At 35.4% G+C, this 18,838-nt stretch overlaps 1 protein-coding gene across 1 annotated transcript in view; it reads left to right on the top strand.

Moving 5' to 3' along the window:
* col15a1b (collagen, type XV, alpha 1b) overlaps positions 1 to 18,838 on the top strand; it is a 46,554-nt gene that overhangs the window by 16,345 nt on the left and 11,371 nt on the right. Inside the window, 23 exon segments of the mRNA XM_051128796.1 lie at positions 2,862 to 2,924; positions 3,063 to 3,149; positions 5,433 to 5,495; positions 5,609 to 5,740; positions 8,520 to 8,573; positions 8,687 to 8,722; positions 8,832 to 8,930; positions 8,932 to 8,961; positions 9,547 to 9,609; positions 9,798 to 9,833; positions 10,067 to 10,108; positions 12,348 to 12,410; positions 12,644 to 12,679; positions 12,854 to 12,937; positions 13,018 to 13,083; positions 13,391 to 13,426; positions 16,967 to 17,029; positions 17,517 to 17,606; positions 17,685 to 17,720; positions 17,808 to 17,861; positions 17,932 to 17,988; positions 18,084 to 18,143; positions 18,256 to 18,297. Of these exon segments, the coding sequence (XP_050984753.1) occupies positions 2,862 to 2,924; positions 3,063 to 3,149; positions 5,433 to 5,495; positions 5,609 to 5,740; positions 8,520 to 8,573; positions 8,687 to 8,722; positions 8,832 to 8,930; positions 8,932 to 8,961; positions 9,547 to 9,609; positions 9,798 to 9,833; positions 10,067 to 10,108; positions 12,348 to 12,410; positions 12,644 to 12,679; positions 12,854 to 12,937; positions 13,018 to 13,083; positions 13,391 to 13,426; positions 16,967 to 17,029; positions 17,517 to 17,606; positions 17,685 to 17,720; positions 17,808 to 17,861; positions 17,932 to 17,988; positions 18,084 to 18,143; positions 18,256 to 18,297 (1,392 nt within the window).

Genomic DNA, 18,838 nt, shown 5'->3' with positions numbered 1-18,838 from the left:
AGAGCGCTGCTGAAAGACAGAAGCTGACGCCGGTTTCCAACGCACGTGTATTTATAGCTTCCTGGTTGGTGACGTCACCCGCCGTTGACGTCTCGCTCTTCCATTGGACTGATTACACATGTGATTCAGAGCACGGTTACGCTGAAGGCGTTCCCAAAGCGTTTCGACGCGGCTCGAGTTCCTGAAGGGGAACTATGTTTCTTGAGGAAAACATTTCAGGATTTCTCTCCATATAGTGGACTTCAATGGTACCCCCAAGTTTGAACTTCCAAAATGCAGTTTAAATGCAGCTTCAAAGGCCTGTACACAATCCCAGCAAAGGAATAATGGTCTGATCTAGCAAAATGATCAGTCATTTTTGAAACAAATTAACAATTTATATACTTTTTAACCTCAAATGTCTTCTCTAGCTCTGCGTGAACTCTGTTTTTTCCTGTTCTAGTTAGGGTATATCAAAAAAACTCCAATCTCGTTTTCTTCCCCAACTTCAAAATCATCCTACATCGCTGCAGAAGTACCAACCCAGTGTTTACAAAGTGAACATGCAAAGCAGATGAAACGCCGTTTTTCAAAAAAAGGTAAAACAGCGATGTAGGATGATTTTGAAGTTGAAGCAGAAAATGAGATGGGAGTTTGTCGACATACCCTAATTGTCTTGAAGCGGAAACCCCCCCCCCCTGAAAAAAAATTCACGCAAACATAGACAAGTGTTTGAGGTTAAAAAGTACATAAATTGTCAAATTGTTTTGAAAAAAACAGTCGTTTTGCTAGACAAGACCTTTCTTCCTCTGCTGGGATTGTTTAGAGCCCTTTTACAGTTCATTTAAACTGCATTTTGGAAGTTCAAACTTGGGGGCACTATTGAAGTCCACTATATGGAGATAATTCGTTAAATGTTTTCCTCAAAAACAATATTTCTTATCAGCTGAAGAAAGAAAGACATGAACATCTTGGATGACAAAGGGGTGAGTAAACTTTCCATAAATTTTTGTTCTGGAAGTGAACTAATCCTGGCATGTAGAGATGAAGGACATCCATTCAGTACAGTGTTGCACAAAGTTCAATTGACACATCAACATTATTGTGCACATATTACAATTGTTATTTGAATAATCCTTTTTGGTATAACTCAAAGTATGAGTTATGTTTGATTCTACAGGGCGTGCATAATTCTTAGGCACGTTGACATTCTGGTCATTTTTCCAAGCACATTTTACCAATTCCAAACCACATCAATCTTAATAACTACTAATAATTTTGTATTTAATCATTTACAAGTGATATTGTCCATGAAGGCTGGAAGTGAAAAACTCCTTATATTCAGGTGTGCATAATTATTATTAGGTGTTTTCTTTTACAGATAAAATCTACCAAAAAGGAAATTTAACTCAGACTGAAAAGTCATAAATGATTAAATGCCCAGGAGAAAGATGCAATACTAATGCAATACTACAATTTGCAAAGTTAAGGCATGCCCATTGGACAGCGAAATGCTCATTGGGTCAGCACAGTCAAAAAAAAATAGGTGGAGAAGAAAAGACACGTTAACCGGAAAAGAATTGAGAATTAAAGTGAAGAATTAGGTGTGAAACCATCGGTTAGTAATATGCGTGCTAACAAGCTGTTAGCTAATAGTCAGACTTGGTTCCTGAACTAAAGTCTAACCCTTAAAGGAGAAGTCCACTTCCAGAACAACAATTTACAGATATTTTACTCACCCCCTTGTCATCCAAGATGTTCATTTCTTTCTTTTTTCAGTCGTAAAAAAAAAAAAGTGTTTTTTGAGGAAAACATTTCAGGATTTTTCTTCATATAATGGACTGATATGGTGCCCAGAGTTTGAACTTCCAAAATGTAGTTTAAATGCATTTGTAAACGATCCCAGCTGAGGAAGAAGGGTCTTATCTAGCAAAGCGATCATTTATTTTAATTTTAAAAAATACAATTTAACTACTTCTCAATCTCAAACGCTCATCTTGCCTTTCTCTCTCTGAACTCTGTGTATTCTGACTCAAGACAGTTAGGGTACGTTGAAAAACTCCCATCGTATTTTCTCCCTCAACTTCAAAAATCATTTCAAAATCGTCCTACATCGCTGCAGAAGTACCGACTTAGTCTTTGCAAAGTAAACATGCAAAGAAGATCAAACACCCTTTACAAAAAAGGTAAAACAGCAATATAGGACGATTTTGAAGTTGAGGGAGAAAATAGGATCTGAGTTTTTCGATGTACCCTGTCGAGCCAGAATACACCAAGTTCAGGGAGAATAAGACAAGATGATCATTTGACATTAAAAAGTATATAAATTGTATTATTTTTATGAAAATAACCGATCGTTTCGGTAGATAAGACCCTTCTTACTCAGCTGGGACCACATTTAGGATCATTTGAAGATCCATTTAAACTGCATTTTGGAAGTTCAAACTCTGGGCACCATATCAGTCCATTATATGGACTCCTTTAATAATCTTCTTACATTAAATTGAAGAAAAGTACCTTGATAGCTTTGTATCACACAATAACTGGTAATTCACACCCCTTTTCATTAATGATTTGCAGAATTTGAGTTTAATCCACATTATTTTTTAAGAGCAGCCATGGCCTTTTTATACTTGAATGTGCTTCTGGAGTCAGCCACTTTGTTATTTTAGCTGTACAAAAACAGTCTGTTATGCTGCTTGGTGTTTCAAACAAGTATTTGTTATATTATCATCAACACACTGATTTGTAGCGCTTTACTGCACTTAGGTATTCTTTTAGTTATTTATATCTATAACAGGTGAAGAATCAGAAGAGTCACAAAAAATATTTCTTGGCTTCGTTACAGTTTTCATGTTTAATACAGTGTCTCTTGAATACAGGGGCAGAGAGGATATCCAGGACCCACAGGACTACCTGGGGAATCTGGAGTCAAAGGAGAAAAGGTAAGGGATAATGCTGTTGAGCTGCCTCTCAAACATGTGATTATCCACAATGCAACATCTCGCTATGGCCTCTTGTGTTGCTTTTTTTAAAGCTTGAAAGCAAAAGTTTGTATTTCATTCTATTTAACTTTTTTTTAGGGTGATCCTGGGGTTGGTCAACCTGGTTTGCCTGGTCCACCAGGACCTCCTGGACTACCAGGTCCATCCAAACCAATTAAAGTTCCAGTGAGTATATTGCACAAAATGTATGTCTTTGAAGGGATAGTTCACCCTAAAATGAAATCCAAACCCGTAAGACCTTTGTTCATTTTCGGAACACAAATTAAGATATTTTTGATGAAATCCAGAGCTTTTCCTGCATAGACAGCAACTCAACTGACACGTTCATGACCCGGAGAGGTAGTAGGCCATTGTTAAAATAGTCCATGTGACTACATCCTTAATTTTATGAAGCTACGAGAATACTTTTTGTATTTTGCTTCTCACCATAAGATGTAGGTCTATTGTTCCAGCTTTGTGAATATTCATATAAAATTCTCAATGACATGAGTCCAAACCAGTGAAATATGATTTTCCCATGCTGATGAAAACAAAACGAGAGCGCGCAATCTCCCTATAAAGTACATTATTGCGAAATATGTCTTGGTGAGATTCACACAAACATAATCTGTTATGTCTTACATGAATGTTTAGTTAATGGTTGGGGAAAAATCTGATGTGTAACATTATATTAGATCCATGCATTACAGTAGGTCTTAATATAGATCTATCTCAATGTTAGTCAAACATTAAAAGAAAAGACGCAATCACTCGCTCTTGATTATACTACTGTGTATTTGCATCTTTGTTCTTTTAATAACAAAGACAAAATAAAAAATACCCATTTTGTGATTAATAATATAGTATTATTATCAGTGTTGGGGAAAGTTACTTTTAAAAGTAATGCATTACAATATTGAGTTACTCCCTAAAAAAGTAACTAATTACGTTAGTTACTTTTTATGGAAAGTAATGCGTTACATTACTTTTGCGTTACTTTTTAAATCTGGGCAGGGCTTGCTTGTTTGTTTTTAATTTAAAGAGTTCTATTTTTGGCAAATGTAAAAGTGAATTCACGTCTGTACAGTAGACTGCAGAAGAAAAAATATCAACTCTTCAGCAATAAAAAAAAGGAAAACAAATGTTAGATTATCTTGAGTAATTTTTGCTTATTAGTATGGTTGAATTGGATCATTAAAGGTAGGCAGCAAAGACATTGGTTAATAAAATGGTATTAAATGCATAAAGGATATTTGTATTATTTAACACATTTAATTATTGCAGGTTTGCGTCATATTCTGAGTTGAATTACACTGTTTTTATTCATTTTAAAGAATACTGAATCTGTTTTTTGTGAGTGAGATGAATTAATGCATGTTCACATTTAGTCTAGAACTAACATCTTACTCCCGATTTTTCTCAACATAGGGAGAGGAGAGCCTTTAATCAATAAATTGGGGGAAAAGGAACTGGCGTTACTTATTTGAAAAAAGTAACTCAGATATTTTCTAGTCAATTAAAAAGTAATGCGTTGCTTTACTAGTTACTTGAAAAAAGTAATAATATTACGCAACTTGCGTTACTTGTAATGCGTTACCCCCAACACTGATTATTATTATGAAAAGAATTGGAGGAAAACATACAGTGTTGTTTGGTGATTTTACTTTGGAATCTTAAGAAAACTTTAACTCGATTTTTCTCAAAATCAACTCTATTGCCTTCAGATGACTGTAGCTCCGTAATTATTTTGTCCAGTTCTAATAAGTCATATGTTATTTTGAAGTTATTTTAAAATAAATGTGAAAATAAAAAGAACTTATTTTTAAAAATTTGCTCATTCTGACTCATTTTGCCAGCACGGGTCACAATTGTTAAATAAAGTCATTATTTTTTGTTTTCTTTGCGCACAAAAAGTGTTCTCATAGCTTCATAAAATTACAGTTGAACCACTGATGTCACACTAACTATTTTAATGATGTCATTACAACCTTTACTGGCCTTGAACGTGTCAGTTGCGTTACTGTCTATGCAGGGTCAGAAAACTTTTGGATTTCATCAAAAATATCTTAATTTGTGTGAACAAAAGTCTTACGGGTTTGGAACAACATGAGCGTGAGTAATTAATGACAGAATTTTCTTTTCTGGGTGAACAAACTCTTTAAGCATTGCTTCATAATGGATTAAAAGCTGCATTTGTTACCAAAGCATGTGTTTTGTAACTGCACTATTTTCCAAACAATGTCAAAATCACCTTCATTTATTAAGCACTTTATACAATACAGATGGTTTCAAAGTTGCTTCAAAGTAATAAACATGAAAAATAACAGTATTAATGTTGCAAAATTCATCAAATATGACATAAATTCAAATTCTGCTGTAAAGCTGCTTTAAAACAACCTTTTTTTTCAATACCTGCTTTTAATACTCTGAATGCTGTTTATTAAAATGTATCTTCATTTTTAACGACAGTATGGATTTGATGCTCTCGGCTCTGGATTTGGAGACGTTGATGTTGACACAGAACTACTAAGAGTGAGTAAAATCTCCCCAATTTTTGAAGACTTTGTTACATGTATTTCATGGCAATTAACAATAAGGGTTGTCGCTGTATTTCAATCTCTATAAGCCATAATATCATATTTTAGGGTCCACCTGGTCCTCCAGGGCCTCCAGGGAAACCTGGCCCACCTGGTCCTAACAGCAGTTCAGGGGGTTTGCTACCTGGACCGGCAGGTGCTCCTGGCAAGGATGGCAAAAATGGGCAAACTGGACTTCCTGTGAGTATGTTCTCTTCAGTTAAATCAGCTGCTGAAGAAAGACTCAGAAAGACTTGTTAGAATTAATATCTCATCTGCTCCTGCCGATGGCCTTGTCATCTCATATTACATATGATGTCTAATGCCCTCAGACAACTTTAAAATGAAGCAATATAAAATGATAATTAACTTAGACCAGCAGATAAATTATTCATTCCTTACCAAGGACTTGTTAAGACTTCCTAGTGCTGCTAAATGATGGTTGTACCACAGCCCTTGGCTGATTCATGTTGTCTTCTTTCCTTCTTTCAATTGCCCAGCTATTTGAGGACTGGTTTAGTGGCTCTGGCACTGACTCTGGGTTTGGCTCAGGGTTTGGCTCGGGTTTTGGTAAAGGACAGGCATTGCCCTGGTTCGTTCAGGTCACTGAACCAGTAGGTTGGAAAAGACAGCATTTTCTCTCCAACAACATCTGCTTGTCCACATTTGCCTGAATGCAAACTAAGATTTGGATTAGATTACATATATATTATATTTATATTATATATTATTATTATATTATATATACACTTTATGTAGGAATACAGATTTAATAATAGAGGAATATACAAACAAACATCAAAGGTATTTCTCAGTAAAACTGTAACATTAGTTGTACTTTGAAAGAAAAAAACAACAGTACAGTTTGAAAGGAGATGAACGCACAGGTTGTAAGGTTGCATTTCAGGACAGCTTGAAACTCTGCTGCCTCTTTCTGAATGTTGGAGAAAATCTGTCTTTTTATTTTGAGCTGTCTGCTTGTACTAACAGCAATGGCTATTTTAATATTATGTTGAGACACAACATAATCATATACTGGGATTAGATGAAATAATGTGAATGCCCAATATTATGAAGTTAATTTGTGTAAGTACTGAAAATATATACTCAAGTAAAAGCAGGAGTACATTGCAAAAAATGTAGTCAGAGTAAAGTAAAAAGTACTTGTCCAAAAAACTACTTGAGTATGTGTAAAAGAGTAGCTTATTTAAAAGTACTCATGAGTGTTGAGTAGTGAGCACTGAGCTATGGATTCTGCCCTCTTGTAATAAACACTGTACACTGAGATTTAACTTTTAGAAAACATTGTACATACTGTAATTCTCATTATCATAACGTTTGAATAAATACGTTTAAAATGAAGGCCACTGAGACAGAGCATGCTATTGTTGCACATAAAATAAAAATGTTTAGAACAGTGCAAAGAATACAAACACTATTAGAAACTCCTATGAGAGTTCAGAGTTCATGATATGGTTAATTTAGTCTTTAATGAAAGATTAAAAAGAGACAATTTCTCTAGAAAATGGTGCCAGTTTTAGTGTTTTGTGATAAAGAAATGAGAATCACTAAACATAATTTGTGTTACAATTTAAACATAAATGCACATTGTTCTAGAATGAGGGCATCATCCCTACCGTATTTACTGAAATTGTTATGCTGATAATTCAATTTGTAAAGAAAAAACTGCATTAAATATGGAAGTATTTCTGGGGAAACTTTTTTTTAAAAGAAAACACACACACACACAAGTCTCTGTGAATAAGCTGCTCTATCAGCAGCATCCACAGCTGGATGGAACAAAAAGTGTTGAACATGAAAACTGTTTTTGCGCGAGTGCACTTGCTAAATGAAGGCAGTTTGTATAAAATGGATCAAACAAAAAACATTTATTAACGAGCTGCGATTTATTACATCAGATGCAGTATATTAACACCACAGGTCATGAGGTGCATACTGAATATGGTCCTCTAATTTCAGCAGTACATTATTTCCAAGCATTTTAGAGTGTTTCCTACACACTTTTTCACAAACTTATCAAGAGTCAACAAGGTGCCGACCACAGTACACAATACCAGCAACCTCACACCAAATTTCAGGCCCGGTAGGTAGGCTATATATATATATATATATATTTGATATATATATATATATATGAGGTACGAATTTTAACTATTTTACCAAAATAAGGGGGACTAAAAGCAATGACTAAAAGTTGACAAAAATGCAATGACTTTTTGTCGACTAAAACTATGAAAGACTCAAATGACTAAAATGTGACTAAGACTATTAAGCATTTTAGTCTAAAGATAAAGACTAAGACTAAATCAAAAATGCCTGTCAAAATTGACACTGCAGGGGTGTAAACATTTGAACAGAATAAAGATGTGTACATTTTTTATATTTTGCCTAAATATCATAACTTTTTTTTTTTATTATTTAGTACTACCCTTCAGAAGCTATAGAAGATACATGTTTCTGTAATAGTTGCAATAGTAATAGTCCCTCAGTGTGAATAGTTGGATCTCAAAATCATACAGTCATTGTTGGAAAGGGTTCAAAAACAGCACAAAATATTCAGGACAAAAATATGCTGAAAAACCAAAGAATTTGTAGGATCTGAAGGATTTTTCTGAAGGACAGCGGGCTGTTTAACTGTTCAAGATCTCTAAAGCAACTGGCAGTTGTTTTTATAGACGAAATTCAACTAGTGACTATACAAGAGTTGTTCAAATCTAAGCTGGAGGCTGTATCCAAGGCTAATGGTGGTAAAAAAACCTTAAAAATGAAACATTGCCTATTTCCCAGATGTTCACATTATTTTGTCCAATCCCTGTATGCCATATCAAAACAGCGAAAACATGTATATACGCTATGCTATTTTTAATGTAGTGTGTCTGTACAGATGCTGTCGTTTATAATGTGTTATGATATTAAAACATGTCATAAGCAGGCGTTTTAATCTGTTTGACCTTTAAAGGGAGTTCCTGGTCAGGATGGCTTGACAGGACAACAGGGTCTGAAAGGAGCAAAGGTATAAAAATTACCTCATTTCGAAGAAAGAACTCACTCAGTGTCATATAAAACTACATTGTTATTCAGAAATGTTCCAGTTTGAGCTGTACACCTGATGATTTTCTTTCACAGGGTGAACAAGGAATAAGAGGACCCCCTGGACCTAAGGTAACATGTCTATGACTGCACTTTTATGATGCATACTGGGATAGGTCACATTTATCATTGACCAGTTTTTCCTTACTTTTTGATTGTTTGTTTTATTCTTCTTCTAAAGGGTGAAAATGGTGACCCTGGCCCTATTGGACCTATGGGGCCGAGGGGTGTACCTGGGCCACCTGGCATTCCTGGCCCTCCTGGGCCCACCAGGACCTTCAAGCAATAACTTCATGAAGGACACTTTGAAGGTCTGAAAATCTCCTAGTCATCAATTTAACAATAGATATCACTAGAGTACTTTTTTTTTTTTTTTTTTTTTTTAGAGACTCCTTTATGGGATTTCACATAAATGCAGGACATTATGGTCAACAACAGAGTACTGCTTGTGATTCATAACGGTACATTGACAAATTCTCAAATGTTTATTGAAAAACTGTACATAAATACAGATCTGGCTTGCCTGCATAGCCTTTGTGGATCATGTACAATACAGTGCACGATTTTATGGAAAACATGCTCCACATCGAAGGCCAAAGCAAAACAGTTTTTAAAAGAAAAAATCAAGAGTCACATCTGTTCGAATTTTTTCTTTTTTATAAAATTGTTTTAATTTGAAAAGTGAAGCATTAAAAAGCATAAAAACGAAAATCAAATCCTTAAAAGAGTGATATATTGATTTTTGGAGGTAGAAACTGTTCAAACATCACTTTTCAGGGTCAGCACACTCATTTTATCCATTCAGAACCTTAATTGTTATTTCTGATTATTTCTTTTTGAGTTGGTATTGTTTATATATACGGATTAGTCTAAAGACAGGTGTTTTATTCTGATAGGATTTGGAGGGTTCTGGTGAAAGTGGATTGTTTCTCGGAGCTGGAATTTCAAAAGGCCATCAAGTAAGTGTACAAAACCATCACAACTATTATGTTTCCTCCAATTGTATTTACATATCAAGGTCTTTAATTAACCTTGAATTCATCATTGCATGCTACATTGGCAGGAGTTCATTTTCCTTGTGCACACAAAATTTGTTTATTGAATGGACCTCATCTGAGTTTTTGTTTGTCCTCTCTTCTTTTATAAGGGGCCTCCTGGTCTGCCTGGCCCACCAGGACCTCAGGTCTGTTTATCCTCTAAAATATTAAAGAATGAATTTTATTGTATTTAGTCTTTTGATTATCAAAAAAGTAGTATTAAAATAAAATTAATTTATGGCTAAACTAATTATATTTGTTTGATTGTTTGGTTTATTGTTTCATTCATTCCATATAATGGTTTTGATGCATTTGTGTGTGGGTAAATGAACAATATATTGCATTTTATTAATATACCTGTTCTGTTTCCTTTCTGTAGGGACTTCCTGGTGCTGACGGAGCACCCGGTTTGTCTGTAAAGGTTTGTCAAATTACACTATAGTCACACTAGATACATATATACACCCTAAATACCTTCTAAACTCATGAGTTTTATTTCATAATAGCTCTTATTCAGATGGTCACTGTTTCTAATGTTGACGTCAAAAATTAAAAAAACAGGTTGACTGGCTCCTCAGTGAAAATTCATGGTGTAGGTTTAAGTTTGTGACCCTATCCAATGAACCCAGAAATGCTTTTCTGAAATGTTCAATCACATTGCTTGGACAATTAATAAATTAATAGGTCATGAAAAATGGACACAATATTGGATTCAACTGTTGCATTTTTTAAAATCTTGGCTTGACAGTGGTCAAAAATGATTTACCAAATGGCTTCTGGATTTTTTCCCTCTTGTAAATTCGGAGATGTGAATTTAGAAGGCAATTAATTTACCATACAATCTTTGTGTTTGCCAAAAGACAGTAGGTAATTAGCCTCCTAAAATCGGAAATTACGTCAGCGCAGGGTAAAGTTAGTTCTGGTACAGGTCTGCGCCTGTTATATTAGTATGAACTTTTCTCAAATAATGCTTCTTACCTTTACTGTTTTGTCTAGTTGTTTTTATACATTTTACTTGTTTGTAATTTATATGGCCACTCAGACCGCTGACTCATCAAAATAATATGCTCAATATAGCGCAGGATAGTTTCTGTTCTCCATCTCTGGTATATTTGAGTGTATTATCTCAATTTACACAGTCATTTCCCTTGAATCACTACATCATGATAAATAATGACAGCATTTATAACCAGATGCACATTTCTCCAAGAATAAATTAAAAAAGTCCGGTTGATACATACTCAATATAACAACGTAATCATATAAAGCAGCCATATCACCCTGCAGCCCAAGACTGGTTGCCCACTGAAGCTAAGCAGGGTTGAGCCTGGTCAGTACCTGGATGGGAGAGCTTCTAGGAAAACAAGGTTGCTGCTGGAAGAGGTGTTAGTGAGGCCAGCAGGGGCCTCGGATGAGACGTTAAACCGAGGTCCTGACTCTCTGTGGTCATTAAAAATCCCAGGATGTCCTTCGAAAAAGAGTACTGGTGTAACCCTTGCATCCTGGCCAAATCTGCCCATTGGCCTCTGACTATCATGGCATGTAAGGAATTATTATTAATTATAATCCCGATCCATTAGGAACAAAGCCATTAATCTGAGTCATCTCTTGTTATGTATATGAAGAGTTCAGATGCAAAACCAGCTAAATTCATCTGACGTCATCTGAGTTTGAAGAAAAAGTATTTGATGGACGTATAATATGTGTCGAGAGCATTCACTCAGTATCATTATCTCATTTTTGACTGAGATGGCTTTTAGCTGGTTTTGCATCTGAACTCTTCATATATTATTTTAATATGTATTTCCCAGGGCATATTATAAAACATATATTTACACCATCATGTTAATAATGCAAAGGAGAGCAAGTAGAAAATACAACATTATTAATAAAAAATTCACGTGGAGAGTCACAATGCACAGCCAGCACAAACAGACGGAATGACAAAACTTAAAACTCACTAAATTATAAGTGCCAACATTTAGAATTAAACAAACATAGTATTTGTAATGACCCGAAGCTGACACAAAAAGTTTGTTGTGAAATGTTTGCTCTTTGTAGAGTAAAACACCGGCAGTTCGAGCATTTTCATAGTATCTAATTTGTAAAAACAGACTTTGATTCACAAACTGTTAAGGACGGTCGCTGTTGTCACCGGAAAAACTTTTACCCTGCAAACACCAATCCGGAAGCCAGAAACACAGAAACAAGTGTGAAAAAGGCTAATTTAGCTAGGAATTTTTACATGGGTGGTGGGGAAAAAACACCAACATTCTGGATTTGGACAGCAATAAAATCACAGAAAAGCCCCTGCAAATGTTGAAAATAACTAGGGCTGCAAAACGATTAATCGCAATTAATCACAATTAATCGCTTTAAAAATAAAAGTTTATGTTTACACACTATGTATAGTGTGTAAATATAGTATGCACAAATAATATGTACATATATGTGTGTGTGTGTATATATACATAATAAATATACAAAGTACACACACACATATATATATATATGTGAACATAAACTTTTTTTTGAATACGATTAATTGCGATTAATCATTTTGCAGCCCTAAAAATAACTTGTGTTCCAATGAGAAACAATTGCCATTCGAATAGGGCTGATGACATATGTATCCTGATCCCTGTCTCTTCTCTATCCAGGGTGAACCAGGATCCCCAGGAAAGGATGGGATACCAGGATTAGCTGGTTTACCAGGTGCCAGGGTCAGTTTTCTATTTCTTGCATACTTGGAGTACTCCAAAAAAATACATATGTTTCAAATAGTACAGTTACCGAAATACTGAATACTAAATGAGTATTCTAGCATTCTAGCAGTGATAACTTATGGGTCAATTTCTATGTAGCGTGCAATATTATAAAAAATTACTTTAGTAGCTGTGGCACAATTAATTTGTAATGTTTTTGCTGTTGCTTTTTGTTACCTTGCTGTAAACAGGGGCCAAAGGGCGACAAGGGCAGTCCAGGACAGAAGGTATTTTATTGTTTATCTAAGAATATTTTGAGCAGTTATGTGTAGTTATGAACCACATTATTCACCAAATGATGAATAATGGATGATGATGAACTGTATGATTTTTGCAGTCTGAAACAAATGTCACTTTGCGTGTAGAACATGCTGTAAATTGGTGTATTAATTGTGACTTAGGGTGAACGAGGTCGTGATGGACTTAGCATTACAGGGCCTCCCGGTCCCCCTGGCCCGCCTGGAACGATCATTAACTTAGAGGATGTAAGTATAAAGTCTGGTAACCTGCTTTTCTGCTGTATTTTGCTTGAGTTCTGAAAAAAGATAATGATTTTTTCCTCCAGCTCCTTCTTAATGATACTGCAGCCGAATTGAACCTCACTAAGATCAGAGGACCACCAGGCCCTATGGTATGTAAAGCAGCTCACTGTTTTCCCCTCAAAAGATTTTTTAGATACAGCATTTTTAACATGGATAGGATAGGATACGAATGTTAGCTTTTAAACCAATTTTGGAAGACATGTGTCAAGGAGCAATCGCAGCTCTAAGGATATAAAAAACTGCAAGATCTTTCCCTCCCTGGATAGCACAATGCCGCTAAATGCCTGGCATTTCCACATGATCTGGAATGGGTTTGTTCTTTGATCATGCATTGTATTCATGTAATGGCTAACGCTTTTTGCTTGCTTCTGTGCGTGTGTGTGCTGCATGTTGCAGGGCCCTGAAGGCTTGCCTGGTAAAGCAGGATTTCCTGTAAGAATGCCATTTATTTTCTGTCTCCTTTATACATTGAAACTATTTCAAGGTGATATACAGATGAAAAAGTGCTGAGTACAAGTGGTCCTATGAAGTTTGCTTGACCATTTTTAATTTTAAAGTAATCACTCAAAAAAATTGTCAAGCAACCAGGTTTACAATTTTTTGGACCACTTGAGATGGACTGACATAGAGCTTTTACTGTCTTCACTGTTGTCATGTGACCTATCTCTGTATGGATTTGTCAGTTTACCTTACAGTGTAATAACATATTTGTTTTCACCTCAAAATTCTGTGGTAGAAACCACTGGTAAATGAAGATTCTGGGTCTAATGCGTTTAATCACTTACGATGGCATTTTCACGTTAAAAATAAGAAACTCTAAAATTAAAATAGTAATAGTTTAAAATTAAAATTAAAATTAAAATTAAATTTGAATAAAATTAAAATCTGAAATTAAAGTCGTAATATGTTGAGAATAAAGTCAAAATATTTTAAGAAAAAAGTCAAAATGTTTTGAGAATAAAGTCAAAATGGTTAGAGAATTAAATCATAGCAAATAAAGTTAAAATATTTTGAGAGTATAGCCTGAGCATGCAAATGGCCCAGATTGGGAGCATCGGGAGTTGCCAGGTCATCGAAATTTATTTGAATATATGTGGGATTATTAGCAGAAATCATACCATGTGTTATACTCACAGGGACAGTATGCTATAATATTTCACGTCTTCGATTGCATTCATTAAGTCTATTTGCAGTGCGCCAGCCACCCAATAATAGTAATAAGCTTTGTGCTTTTGGTACTGTTAATATAAAACAAAGCCTCAGCTTTCAACATCTGTCAGCTTTATAGTAAAACACAAACAATGCTGTATTCATGTGAATCAGTTGTCTTTTTCATCACAATGAGACATTACTGTTTTCATACTGTTTTCTTTGTGAAAATTCCACCGCCTACGCCGCAAAAAAGTCAGTGGTGTCCACAGGATTCCCACGGGTCCTTAAAATCCTTAAAAGTGAATCTGAAAAAAAATTCAAGGCCCTAGAAAGTTTTTGAAAATAAACATACATAGATACATATCCTTGAAAGTGCTTAAAATTATTTTGCGCAAGATGTTTTCTGGAGAAACTTCTATATTGTTCCCTCCAGTTCGCAAATGTGTTATTTTGCCAACACTTTGTGGCCTGTGCTGTCTAGCTTGCTCGATTTATATTAGTTAGTATTACCATATGTCCTTGTTTGGACAGACATGTCTGTTTTTTGGACCTAAAAAAAAAATGTCCTAGATTCGGCTTTTGCTTTCTACAGTGTGCATTTCTGTATTAAAGCCCTACGGTGACTGTTTTCCTGATCCCGCTCCTGCTGAATTTCGGGCCATTACCACCTGCTCACGCAATCATTCTATTCTAAGATTGAAAATAATTTTTGTGCATTAGGAAGCTACTATCTTATTCTGAGTACTTAAATTTCATTTGAATGAGTGGCTATTCACTTTCACTTTCAATTTCAGATATGAGCACATTATATGCTGAGCAGAAAATCCTCCAGCATGATTTGTCTGTCATTTCCCCTTACTCTTGTCTTGACCCATGATCAGTTAAATCTGATTCCTGCAGCTTGTGTTGGATGCAGGGTTGCTAAATTTTCCTCATTTTTTGAACGGAATTGGGCTGATTTTATATTGTTGTGAAGGGTTGATTTTCTCCTGTGAGTTAAATGTTTGAAATATTGCATAAATTGCATTTGACTGAAATGCTTGTATTGAAACATTTTTTATTCTACCTGTGATAAAACTATGCAAGATGTTAAGTTTTTTTATGGCCACTGGTAGGAAGCCAGTTTATGATCAATCCGCACAAGGGTGGCTGTAAAATTTACATTTTAGGTATATGGAAATGAAATATTTTGATTTGTTTTGATATGGGATATGATTATTGCGCTACGTTGGTTGCTTTTTAATTATAATAATTAAGAGTACAAAGAATGACACTTGGCCAGGTGCAGAGCTGAATATGCTTCAGTTTAATGCAAAACAGAAATACAACAAATAGAATATCAGATCTCTGTCATATGGCCAAGAATAACTGCAAAAAAAAAAAAAAAAAAAAAGTGTTTGACACATGAAAACTGTAACAATGTGTCTAACAAGGTAACACGATGTAACCTTGCTCTCACTTGAAATGTGTCCCCACATTAAGTCCTTGAATTTGAGGATGTTGGATAATATAATAAGTTTATAATAAGGCTTGGACCCAGAAACAGCATTCGTTGGTGCATTTGTTTGACGCATTACGTCATCACTTAACAAGCGAATATTGTTGTCTTTTCTGAGGTATATAAGTGACTGTTCACAAGCTGTTTTATTCACGGTATAATATAGTAAATGATTGGAAATAATATTTAACTTCTTCGATTCATTATTTGTAGTGCGCCAGCCACCCAGTAATCACTATAATTTTGTGCATAGTAGCTTTTAATGTAACACACCTCAGCCTTCAAATTCTGTCAGTTTTATCACAAAATATACATTACAAATGTGTTTTTCCTCTTCATTTCAAGTTTGTAGCATGATATAAACATGAAGAAGCATCAGAAGGAATGAAAAAACAGTATAGCCTTATTTAATGAAACAAATGTCTCATTGCAATCGGAAAGATGACTGATTCACATGCCGCTTAAACTGAGGTGAATACAGCGACCTGTCACGCCACATTAGAGTGTGAAAAACACATTATTGTAATAGACATTGTTTGTATTTCCCTATAAAACTGACAGATTTTGAAAGTTGAGACTTTGGAATATCTCCCAGTGCTCCCAGTCCAGGCTAGAATATACCCTTAAAATATTATAACTTTAATTTCGTAATTGCTACAAATTAATTCTTGTAATTTTGACTTTATTCTCTAAACACTTTGACTTTATTCTCGCAACATTTCGGCTTTATTCTTGAAACACTTTGACTTTATTCTCGAAATTTCGATTGTTCTTGACTTTTGAATTCTCGAAATATTGTGATTTTAATTTTTCTTTTTATTTTTTTTTTTTTTTTTTTTTAAAGAAACTAAAATGACATCGTAATCACTTCCCTTGACTTCAAAAAAAAAAAATTACATTGAGGCACTCACAATGAAAGTGGAAGAGTTTATGGAGTATCAAACAGCAGAACTTCTTAATTTACAGAAGCACTTATATCAGTTCTTCTGATTTGCATATGCAGTAAGCTGTAAAGATGGTTTACAAGATGGTTTACAGTGTTACGTTGTTATGGTGATGAAAAGTGGATATAACCTTAACACACTAAACCGACTGGATAAACCAGTGCACGTCGCTAATTAGCCCCATTTTAATAAGTGCCTTACTGTAACCTTGATTTCTGGAGTATGGAGCTAAACTTTTGTGGTAACCAAAATTGCCACCGGCTAAGCTGAACTTACTCTTTTAAATTTTTCACGATTTTGTGTAGAGCTTTTAATGAGTTTCCTCTGGCAAATAAACCATTATTATATTGGAAATAACTTGAATGTTGTAATGCTTAGGGCCCAAGAGGACCAAAAGGTGAAATTGGGTTTCCTGGCATTCAAGGACCTCCTGGATTGAAGGTATGTGTTTAAAATATTATCAGAAATAACCTGTTGTACATAATGAAGCACAGACTCCCATCATTACCTCACAACTGACATGACAAATTTCCTAATGAGGGCTTATTTTATTTTGAAGTAGTCATAAATCTGAGCTGCTGTCTTTTACCACTGTAATTTAGCTGTCACATATGATGGCTTACTGTAAAGGTGCTCCAAGCTATTTTTGAATACCACACATAAAATGTTCTTACCAACTCTGAGATCATTGAAATAGGTCTCCTGAGGACTCACTCTGTGACAGCCCAGAAACTCTAAATGTTAGAGGCCCTCTTATGTGTTCAGCTTAGTAGAACTTAGTAAAATGGCTGAAATTGCTTTCAGCACCTTAAATGGAAGTACATGTTTCAACTATTACTCATATGTGACACACTACATTAGAACTACTTGGTGAGGATTGCCATTATGTGAAGTTTTATGGAATTTCATTTGTTGTATTGTCTGATAGGGAGACAGGGGGGAGCCAGGCGTATCTATAGCTGCTGATGGCTCTCTAATAACAGGCCTGAGAGGACCTAAAGGACCGAAGGGAATGAAGGTTGAAATCATTTATTTTTTAGACTTTTAGACTGGTTATTCCTCAGTGGCCTCACACTGACATAATTATACTTTGCAGGGAGACATCGGCCCCTCTGGACAACCTGGGATTGTGGTAAGATGCATCTCTCACACAAAAAATGAAGCATGCATGGATAAGTATTACTATCGAAGAATATGCATGCTTTTCTTTGATCTTTAGGGGCCGATTGGACCACCTGGACAAAAAGGAGAATATGGACTTCCTGGTCGACCGGTGAGTTTTATTTACAGTCCCACTATCTCATACACGCTTATTTCCTCTAACTCGCTCAAATGTCTTTCAGGGCCGGTCTGGAATAGCTGGAAGGAAAGGGGACAAGGGAGATTCCAGTGGTCCCCCTGTAAGTGTATTTTCGTTTTTATTTGTGACACGATGCTTCCATTATGTTTCATTTCTTTAAATCTCATTAAATATGATGGCTTACCTGTATTCAAGGGTCCACCAGGTCCACCTGGACCTCCAGGGCCACCAGGACGAGTAATTGGCCTCAATGGAGTAAGTTTGATCTTGTTAGATTTGCAGCGTATGGAATGTGTAAGAGTGTGCTTTATCCTAAAATGCTATTTTCGCAAAAAGTCATGAAATGATTCTGCTCTAAATCTTGAAGACAGTTTTCCCAGTCCCTCCTAGACCACACTGCAAACTATCAGTAAGTTAATGAGCGAAACTCTCCGATTGGTGGTTTGGCTTTGGGTGTGGTGCATGTCCTTCTGGCTCAGCTCCTCCCCTAATACACTAGCCCCGCCTACTTTGCTTTCTAAGGTGCTTCTGGATTATTCCTGGGTTCATGGTCTTGAAAACAGCATAGAACAGGTTTAATTTGCAGACAGATTGAAATTACCTTTTTTTCAAAGTCATTGTTTTCTTTCTTTTTCTTTCTTTCTTTTTTTAAATGCATTTTAATATATATTTGGCAACTAATAATGCCTGTGTTATGCTGTCATTTACACATGCAGGATTGTCTTTCTGTGGTCCTTTAACCCAGTATCTTCTGTCATCTCATCTGAGGTGCTCTCCTAAGCTCACCAAAGCATGTTGCATGAGCTCTAACATTTGTTGGGCTCAGCAGTGACTTCATGGTATTATGGGATTTTACATGCTGTGTACATTTTGAAATGTCACACTAACAAAACCGTTCACTCCTGAATATGCTGACAGTAGCCAGCATGGATTCATATTCTTTTTAATAT

The sequence above is a fragment of the Labeo rohita genome, chromosome 2 (genome assembly GCF_022985175.1).
Source record: "Labeo rohita strain BAU-BD-2019 chromosome 2, IGBB_LRoh.1.0, whole genome shotgun sequence".
Lineage (NCBI taxonomy): Eukaryota > Metazoa > Chordata > Actinopteri > Cypriniformes > Cyprinidae > Labeo > Labeo rohita.
This window is presented reverse-complemented; position numbering and strand designations above follow the sequence as displayed.